Source organism: Sinocyclocheilus anshuiensis, unplaced genomic scaffold, assembly GCF_001515605.1.
Source record: "Sinocyclocheilus anshuiensis isolate Anshui unplaced genomic scaffold, SAMN03320099.WGS_v1.1 scaffold536, whole genome shotgun sequence".
NCBI classification, from domain to species: Eukaryota; Metazoa; Chordata; class Actinopteri; order Cypriniformes; family Cyprinidae; genus Sinocyclocheilus; species Sinocyclocheilus anshuiensis.
The window spans coordinates 2,633,988-2,644,000 of record NW_015557179.1 but is presented as its reverse complement, the minus strand read 5'-3'; the positions used below and the strand labels follow the sequence as shown (position 1 = coordinate 2,644,000).

At 37.6% G+C, this 10,013-nt stretch overlaps 1 protein-coding gene across 5 annotated transcripts in view; it reads left to right on the top strand.

Annotated features, from left to right (window-relative positions):
• dhx57 (DEAH (Asp-Glu-Ala-Asp/His) box polypeptide 57) overlaps positions 1-9,566 on the top strand; it is a 14,505-nt gene extending 4,939 nt beyond the window's left edge. For all 5 annotated transcript variants that reach the window (XM_016473819.1, XM_016473817.1, XM_016473821.1 and 2 more), the window contains exons 6-23: positions 1,258-1,379; positions 1,482-1,680; positions 2,142-2,266; positions 2,338-2,471; positions 2,660-2,714; positions 2,825-3,039; positions 3,268-3,384; positions 3,504-3,600; positions 4,186-4,359; positions 4,460-4,660; positions 5,610-5,886; positions 5,963-6,058; positions 6,956-7,039; positions 7,150-7,287; positions 7,807-7,881; positions 7,956-8,090; positions 8,516-8,716; positions 9,005-9,566. In XM_016473819.1, coding sequence (XP_016329305.1) covers positions 1,258-1,379; positions 1,482-1,680; positions 2,142-2,266; positions 2,338-2,471; positions 2,660-2,714; positions 2,825-3,039; positions 3,268-3,384; positions 3,504-3,600; positions 4,186-4,359; positions 4,460-4,660; positions 5,610-5,886; positions 5,963-6,058; positions 6,956-7,039; positions 7,150-7,287; positions 7,807-7,881; positions 7,956-8,090; positions 8,516-8,716; positions 9,005-9,148 — 2,589 coding nt within the window. In that variant the 3' untranslated portion in view covers positions 9,149-9,566. The remainder of the gene's footprint in view (positions 1-1,257; positions 1,380-1,481; positions 1,681-2,141; positions 2,267-2,337; positions 2,472-2,659; positions 2,715-2,824; positions 3,040-3,267; positions 3,385-3,503; positions 3,601-4,185; positions 4,360-4,459; positions 4,661-5,609; positions 5,887-5,962; positions 6,059-6,955; positions 7,040-7,149; positions 7,288-7,806; positions 7,882-7,955; positions 8,091-8,515; positions 8,717-9,004) is intronic.
• Positions 9,567-10,013: the final 447 nt, after the last annotated feature.

Genomic DNA, 10,013 nt, shown 5'->3' with positions numbered 1-10,013 from the left:
TGTATACCGTGATAAAAGCATTAGCAATTAATCGCAACATGAAAATTTGATACCGGCATATCCCTACTCTGTAGCCCCATTAGCCATACGACTTTTTCGAGACCTGTAAAAGCTTAAGCTTGGGTGGGGTATTGCTGTCATGTGCTGAATGACTGAAATGCATCATAAAAGCTTCTTAAAAAATATTCTGTATGACCAAAGCGCTATATCCCAAGACTTCTGAAATCATTTGATAGCTTTATTTTATTATACAGACTGAAATGTATGTTTTATTCACTGAAAGTCTTGTCCTCTACTGTAGCTTAAGTTTTACCGTTTTCTAATCCATTCAGCTGATCTCCGGGTCTGGCGGTAGCACTTTTAGCTGTAGCTTAGCATAGATAATTGAATCTGATTAGACTGTTAGCATCACGCTCGAAAATGACCAAAGAGTTTCTATATTTTTCCTATTTAAAACTTGACTCTTCTGTAGTTACATCGTGTACTAAGACCGACGGAAAATGAAAAGTTGCGATTTTCTAGGCCGATATGGCTAGAAATTATACTCTCATTCTGGCGTAATAATCAAGGAACTTACTGCCGTACCATGGGTGCAGCAGGCGCAATGATATTACGCAGCACCTGAAAATAGTCCCAGCTAGGTAACTTCCAATAAGCCTATTTTCAGGCGCTGTGTAATATCATTGCAGCACTCATGGTACCGCAGCAAAGTTCCTTGATTATTACGCCGATGTAATTGTAATGTAATTACGATGTAACTACAGAAGAATCAAGTTTTAAATAGGAAAAATATCGAAACTCTTTGGTCATTTTTGAGCGAGATGCTAACGGTCTAATCAGATTCAATGATCTATGCTAAGCTACAGCTAAAAGTGCTACCGCCAGACCCGGAGATCGGCTGAATGGATTCGAAAACGGTAAAACTCAACTGTTTAACTCTAGGGGAGTTGGAAAATGAGCCTATTTTCAAAAATAGTGGAGTGTTCCTTTAAATCCAATAGATCGCCTATTAACAAATTGCATCAGGGTTGATGTTAATGATTTCCCCCATGTCTTGTGACCAAACCTCATTTTAGAGCACTTTTGGAGTGATTCAGTTTGAAGCTTGACAGCACCCTGTTTCCATTTACTTTCATTATACGGAAGAGAGCAGTCAGGATATTGTTCAAATGTTCACTTTTTGTGTTACACAGAAGAAAGTTATAGAATTTTGAAATAGATTTTTCATTTTTTGTATCATTGTGTGTTCTCTCTCAGTCATCGAGGCGCTATACATCGATGCAGGAGCAGAGGCAGAAGCTGCCTGCATGGCAGAAGAGAGAGGCCATATTGGAGTGTTTGGATAAGAACCAGGTTCTCGTCATCAGTGGGATGACTGGGTAAGACTGTGACCTGCAGCATTTATATTCTGCTAACCAGTTTTATTTGGTTAAAATTGATGTCCTTGACATCTCTTCATGTCTGAATTATTGTAACTTTAGATGCGGGAAAACCACTCAGATCCCTCAGTTTATCCTGGATAATTTCCTTCAGACTGGACGGCAGGATAGAGTGCCCAATATTATTTGCACTCAGCCACGGCGAATCTCTGCCATCGCTGTGGCGACCCGAGTGGCCCAGGAACGAGCAGAGGCCCTGGGTCACTCTACAGGCTATCAGATCCGTCTGGAGACCGTCAGGGTAACACAGTTTATACAAACCAACCACATTTACTCTAGGTGCTGCTTAAGGCATGAGAGTGATACGTCAAATATTTACCATATATTCTCAATTTGATTTTAATCATCATTTGATTGTCATTTGCTGAATAACTGATACCATAAGATATGATATATATATATATATAATATAAATGTCACTATTTTAGTTCTCGCTTTAAATGTTTCAACTTTACTCCAGTCTTCAGTGTCACATGATCCTTCAGAAATCATTCAAATATGCTGATTTGCTGCTCAAGAAACATTATTATTATCAAAGTTGAAAGCAGTTGTTGTGCTTAATATATATATATATGTTCAAAAGATTTTTTTTTAAATATGAATCTTGTAACATTATAAATGCTCTTACTGTCACTTTTAAACAATTGAAAGCATCCTTGCTGAAAAACGTATTCATGTCTGTATATGTTTTCTTGTGTCCAGTCCTCCAGCACCAGGCTGATGTTCTGCACCACCGGCGTCCTTTTGCGCAGGTTAGAGGGCGACTCTGAGCTCAGCGGCATCACATATGTGATCGTGGATGAGGTCCATGAACGGACAGAAGAGAGGTTTGTGGAAAGCAAACGTACACGTAACAACACAACCTGAGTCTGACAGTAACGCAACTCCTGTCTCACAGTGACTTCCTGTTGCTGGTTCTGAAGGATCTGATTGCAAAAAGAACGGATCTGAAAATAATTATGATGAGTGCAACCCTGAATGCTGAGCTCTTCTCACAGTACTTCAACAAATGCCCCAGCATCCATATACCAGGTACTCTATCCCATTCCTGATTTAAAAAAAACGAGAGCTTAAATTATATCATGAAACATTCACTGATCAGTGATCACGGTTATTGATAGTGAAGCGATGTAGTGCAACTTTGAAAAGATACAAACTTTAATATTTAATCTATCACACATGTCCTACTTATTTTTTTAAATGGACTCTCTTACTTGAAGGACGCACATTCCCAGTGGAGCAGTTCTTCCTTGAAGATGCCATCGCTAAGACCAGGTATTCACATAAAACACATTTTGCCTCGTCTATAATTATTTTGTATTCTTCACACAATAATAAAAATACAGTCTTTACATCACAACAGGCTTTGTTCTTTTATTGTTAAGGTATGTAATTGAAGATGGTAGTCCATATCGGCGCTCCACAAAGCAAACTCGTCCCTCCGGTCAGGGTGGCGGGGCTGGGAAGGGACGGGCTCCTGTGGAAGACTTTGATGATGATCGTGGCTGGTCCTTTACGTCCTTCACGAAAAAGGATTCGGTCAAAGACTCCGTCTCTGATCAGCAGCTCAGTCAACAGGAGCTCACTGTCCGATATTCCAGTAAGAACGCTTGAATTCTCTCGTTTTATCATGTCTTATTGATTTATTACCAGATTTGTTCTTCATTTCCTGTGCTTATTTTTTGTGGGCGTGCTTATTACTCTATTTCTGTCTTTAGTGACTGTACAAAGTACAACCTGCTTCTTAAATAATTTATTTATATTAGATCTTTGTGTAATTTGACAAAACACCCTGAAATGTGTATATCTTTGTGCATCTCTTGTTAAGATTACTCAAAGTCTGTAGTGAAAACATTGGCTGCTATGGATCTTGATAAAATCAACATGGACCTTGTGGAGAGTCTGTTGGAGTGGATTGTTGATGGAGACCACAGCTACCCACCAGGTAAAGAGCGCCATAAACCCCTGCACTAGATGCCTGTTCAAATAATCACAGCCTTCTTAGTAAGGTTAAAATAAGTCACAGTGATGGACCGTGTTTTGTGTGTGTTTGTGAATGCACAGGTGCTGTTTTGGTCTTCCTACCAGGACTTGCTGAAATAAAGCAATTATATGAGCAGCTCCAGTCTAACAGGATGTTCAATAATAGAAGAACAAACAGGTACATTGTTCTTATGGGTTATTGCTGGACATGTTAACTGGCAATTTCTTAAAGTAGTCTGAATGAGTGAATTAATCAAAAACGTGTCCTGGTTATATTTTATCTGAAAATCAAAGGAAAATAATATTTTGTAGCATTCGTTCATTCATTCATTAATTTTAAGCTTTCATATGCCCCTTGTCTCATTATCATGATGCAAACAAATAAATATTTTTGAATTGGCAAGAAAATAATGTCACGTTCCACTAAAAGTCTTAACAATAAACTTAATTTTCTAATTATATTAATATTATTATTATACACTACTGTTCAAAAGTTTGGGGTCAGTAAGATTTATTTATTTATTCTTTTTTTTTTTATTTTTTTTTTTTAGAAATGAATACTTTCATTTAGCAAAAATGCATTAGATTGATCAAAAGTGACAATATCAAAAAGATATTTCAAAATAAAACTTTTTAAAGGTAATGTATATTAATATATGCATAACATTAATAATGAAATGTGTTGTGACATGTTTTGGTTGTCGGATTCACCTGTTAAAAGTGGATGATGATATTTATTTATGAATGTGTGTACATTTTTTAGGTGTGTAGTGTATCCTCTACACTCATCCCTGTCCAATGAGGAGCAGCAGGCGGTCTTTACCCGCCCACCTGAGGGTGCGACCAAAATCATCATCTCCACCAACATCGCTGAAACTTCTGTTACCATTGACGATGTGGTGTATGTCATAGACTGTGGCCGGATGAAAGAGAAGCGGTATGAGATGCTGTCAAATCTAGATGTTTATTTTTCTTGGATACCATTGGATATTCTTTGTGGTTTTGGATGCATTAGCATATGTGTGTGCATGTATCAGGTACGATGCTAGTCGCAGTATGGAGAGTCTAGAGGACGTGTGGTTGTCTCGTGCCAACGCTCTTCAGAGAAAAGGCCGTGCCGGTCGTGTGGCGTCAGGTGTCTGCTTCCATCTGTTTACGAGCCATCGCTTCACACACCACCTGAGCCAACAGCAGCTGCCTGAGATCCAGAGAGTTCCTCTGGAGCAACTTTGTCTAAGGTAACCACCTTAAAAGGAAACTAATCACACACAAAAACACGTGCTTTTACATCAAAACACTTGAATTAAAGGTTCACCCAAGTTCACCCAAAAATTAACATTTGCTGAAAATGTACTCACCCTCAGGACATCCAAGATACAGATGAGTTTGTTTGTTCATGGGAACAGATTTGGAGATTTCAGCATTACATCACTTGCTCACCAATGGATCCTCTGCAGTGAATGGGTGCCGTCAGAATGAGAGTAAACAGCTGATAAAAACATCAAAGTAATCCACACCACTCCAGTCCATCAAATAATGTCTTGTGAAGAAAAAAAACTGTGTTTATAATAAACAAATCCATCATTAAGACTTAAAACCATCGCCTCTGGCCAAAATATGAGTCCATAATTCATAATAACGCTTCCTCCAGTGACAAAGTCCATCCACCTTTGTTCTCTTATATAAAAATCCACCAACGTATTATTTATTGGACTGTTTTTGCTTGTAAACGGTGCTTGATCTGTGCATATTCCTCTCCTGATTCAGACGGGACAACGTTTTCACTGAAGAAAGCAATAGATAGAGTGCTCTTAAATGAATGTTAAATATCTTGATGGATTTGTTTCTTACAAACACGCAGCTTTTCACTTCACAAGACATTATTTGATGGACTGGAGTGGTGTGGATTACTTGTGGATTATTGTGATGTTTTTATCAGCTGTTTGAACTCCCATTCTGACGGCACCCATTCACTCCACTGGTGAGCAAGTGATGTAATGATACATTTCTCCAAATCTGTTCCCATGAACAAACAAACTCATCTACATCTTGGATGGCTTTTCATCAAATTTAAATTTTTGGGTGAACTATTCCTTTAATATAAGTAAAAAGTATGTGAAACCGAAGTATGACCGGTTTAGATCTTAATAGTGTAAACTTGAACCCATTTCTGTTCATGTCTTCCAGGGTTAAGGTGTTGGAGGTGTTTGCAGAGCGTCCTCTGGAGTCAGTTTTCTCTCAGCTTATTGAGCCACCCGCAGAAGGCAGTCTGGAGGCTGCTAAACAGCGCCTGTGTGCCCTGGGCGCCCTGACAGACAAGGAGTCTCTGACTCCCCTCGGTTGGCATTTGGCCTGTCTGCCCGTCGACGTCCGCATCGGTAAACTCATGCTGCTGGGAGCCATCTTCCGCTGCCTGGACCCTGCCCTCACCATCGCCGCCAGCCTGGCCTTCAAGAGTCCATTCGTAAGTCACCAGCCACACGTAGAAGATCACACTCCAGCGCAGTACTATGTTACCTGAGATCTTGCCATACTCACAGGTGTCTCCCTGGGATAAACGAGAGGAAGCTAATGAGAAGAAGTTGGGGTTCTCTCTGGCGAACAGTGACCATCTAGCTTTGCTGCAGGCGTACAAGGTCAGTTCAGGCTCTGATAAAATGAATGACTAAAGGGTATACAATTGATAATGTGACTGTGATCATACAATTGATAATGTGATGTTTTTTTTCTTCTTAAAATTAGTTGGATCATTTTATGCTTTTAGCTTTGTAAAAAGTGTATTTTACAGCATTTGAGCTTTTTTAATTCCATTCACAGACTTCAGAGTCTCATTCTGTTCACACCTGCATATCAGAATCATTATTTGGATTTTTTAAATTCTCGCCATTGGCTTTATTACGCTGATAACATCGAACTTATTGTTTCCAATTGTAAAACAATAAATATAAAAATGATCAGAAATTACTCGTGATTTTCACAAAAATATTAAGCGGCACAACTGTTTTCAGAAAGAAGACTCTTAGGCTCACCACTGGCTTATTTGATCAAAAATACAATAAAAACAGAAATATTGTGAAATATTACCATTTAAAATAATGTCATGCCACATGAGACTTAATAAATCATTCTAATATGCTGATTTGCTGCTCAAGAAACATTATTTTACATAATATTTACAGATTATGTGAACATACTGAAAATATCTCAGTGAATTTTATTTTCTTTTGACAATGCTATCAGTAGATTTTTTTTTTTTGTAACATTTTTGTTAATTAGGCCATAATTTTATCAGTCAGTTCTAATCATTTCATGATCAGTCATGAAAATAATCGGTATTCTCAATAAATTGATCTACTTCTGATCATATATTTTTTTCATATTCTTTACGCATTTCTGATAATTACCCATTAAGATCTGAGCCTTGTTCATTATTGGGTGCATGTTAATTCATAGTTCGCTCAGTTCATGTGCATGAACTACGCTGGTTAATATAATCATGAAGACTTGTGCTGATATGTGACGTGTTTGCTCAGGGTTGGTGTAATGCAACACAAAGCGGATTTAAGGCTGGTTACCAGTACTGCAGAGAGAACTTCCTCTCGATCCGGGGCTTACAGGTGAGACTGGACTCTGATTGGCTCAGTGTAAATGTCAGTCATTTTGGCATACTTGGATAACTGCTCTGTGTTGTGTGTGTGTGTGTGTGTGTGTGTGTGTGTTCTTTCAGGAGATAGCATGTCTTAAAAGGCAGTTTGCAGAGCTTCTGTCTGACATTGGGTTTGTGAAGGATGGACTGAAGGCCAGGGTCATTGAAAAAATGAGCTCGAAAGGAAGTGACGGGGTGCTAGAGGCCACAGGCTATGAGGTAACTGATTCTTGAGTTCAGAGACAAAACCTACAGAACTGAAAGATGTTCAAGTTTATGCACTTAAGATCATAGAAGTGTGAAAAGAAGATCTTCGGGATTAAGCTTTTTCTAACTGATTTTGATTGATTTAAGTGTTTTCATAAATTTCTGACAGTGTTGACAGGTAGTAGAGACAGCTTTGAAACCTGAAGGATTTTCGGTTTCAAAATTGAAATTAAAATATAAAAATATTTTACATTATTTCAATAAAATGGTTCATTTGTGGTAACATTCTAGTGATCATCTCTCATTAATATCAGTTTGTGCTATTCTCAAAACTATTTGGAAGATGTTTTATTCCATGTCTTCCAGACAGTGAATGGTTTTTGACACTATATATGTCATATTTAGACTGTTGGGTAAAATCTATACAAGATATATAAACATTTTAGGTAAGAATAATGATAAAACCCATTAGTATGAACTCCCAACATGTGACCTGTTCTTTTAACACCAGTGCTTTTCTGTCCCTCACAGGCCAACCTGAACTCTGATAACACAAAGCTGATGTCAGCCATGCTGTGCGCAGCTCTCTACCCTAATGTAGTCCAGGTCAGTGCACACATTTCTCTAGTGTGTAAGATGATTAATGTGAATGTGTGTAAAACATGCTGTGTTTTGTTTAGGTGAGATCTCCTCAGGGGAAGTACAAGCTCACTAGTAAAGGCGCTATGAAGATGCAGCCTAAAGCAGAGGAACTGCGCTTCATGACCAAGAGTGATGGAGCCGTCCACATACACCCCTCATCTGTCAACTTCTCTGTAACTATCTCATCTAAACTACATTTGCTCTGAACGTTTTCAGGGCAGGATTTTGTCCATTGGATTGTGAAAAGTGGGCATTGTTGGACTGCAATATTATCAGTAATATTTTTCTAAATAATTGTACATTTTATGTGAACCGTCTGTCTTACATAATTTGTAAGTTTGTTTTAGAGGCGGATAAATTTAATTTAATATAATATTAAATATATTTTAAAATATAGTATTTTATATAATAAAATTGTGCATGTGTATATAATACATGTGCATATTATTTTATACATTTTTTATTTCATTAATTTAATAATTTATTCAGTTACATGTATTTTATAAAATTGTGATTTTGTTATTATAAATTACATGTTATTATATATTTGTTATTATTTGAATTGTCTTAAATCAAGTGTAACTTTCACTCTGTGTAGGTGCGGCACTATGACAGCCCATACCTGGTGTACCATGAGAAAGTGAAGACCAGTCGAGTGTTTCTCCGTGACTGTAGCATGGTGTGCGTGTATCCCATGGTGCTGTTCGGTGGGGGGCAAGTGAGCGTGGAGCTGCAGCGTGGAGAGTTCATGATCTCTCTGGATGACGGCTGGATCAAATTTGCTGCTGCGTCTCATGAGGTAAAGCAGACTTGCACTAGAATATTACAGTGGCGTGCGGTGACTTTTTTTTAACCGGGTATGCTGAGTGATAAAGACCCCCCCCATTATTCCTAACTCTTTAAGCTTTAAGTTACATTTCAAATGACAAGGGATCAACTTATAATCATGTTTATATGAATTATCCCGTGAACTTATTCTCTCAAATGGCCCGGGCATGCGGAGCATTCGCAGCTTATATGGACGGAACGCCACTGGAATATTATAGTATGCTATAGCAGTATTTGATTTCAGAATGTGTTTATGTAGGTGGCTGAGCTGGTGAAAGAGCTGCGGTGGGAGATGGATCAGCTCTTAGAGGAGAAGATCAGAAATCCCAGCATGGATCTGATCAGCTGTCCTCGAGGATCTCGCATCATACACACCATAGTGTCACTCATCTCCACACAGTAACACACATTCATCCAATACACAATGTTCTCGCACACCACTCGCATACTATTCAAAATTAAATAACAGTGGGGTGTTCACCTGAAAACAGCCTTATAGCTTGTCAGTAGAAGATTTTGTTGAACTGTGTGGAGGCACTTGAAAAATCTTTCATTCAAATGCAGAAAATGTACTTTGACAATGTGTGATTTCACACAAACATTTCCTAAATCCCAGAGTCCATATTGGACTGCTTTAATGCAGTATAACAAATGGCATGAGGTATTTGTGAGTATGAATTGTGTCAAATATAAAATACATTATTATTGTGTTTTGAATTATCAACTTCTATTATAATGTGGGACTACTATGAAATGTCATATTTTTGCCAAAAGATGCATTATGAAGTGTGTGTAAAAAAATAAATTAACTGGATTCAAAATAATGGATTTTCTTATTTAAAAATAATCATTTTTTCCCAATTATATTTAGGCACTTGTGACACTAAATAACAATTGTGTGATTCTATTGTGTTTCTATAATTTGTGTGAATTTTTAAATGTTACAGCTGCCTCATTACATGACTGCATTTTTTGGGTAACACTATTACGGTATTCACCTCAAAAAAAATAATATTTTGTAAACAAATTACAGGCTTTTTTCCATTAGGTAACATTCAAATTTTAAGGTTTGCTTGTAATTATAAATTTTGGATTTATAATTAGGATTTATTGTAGGGGAAACAAATATCCCCTACTAAAGCAAATTATAGACAATTATAGAAATACAATATTGTGCTCTTAGTAGCAGTACACACTAGGTTTGTCATGTAACAAGAAGCCAGGAAAAATGTGCTGTTGTGTAATGTTGTAAAAGTGAAATTCACATG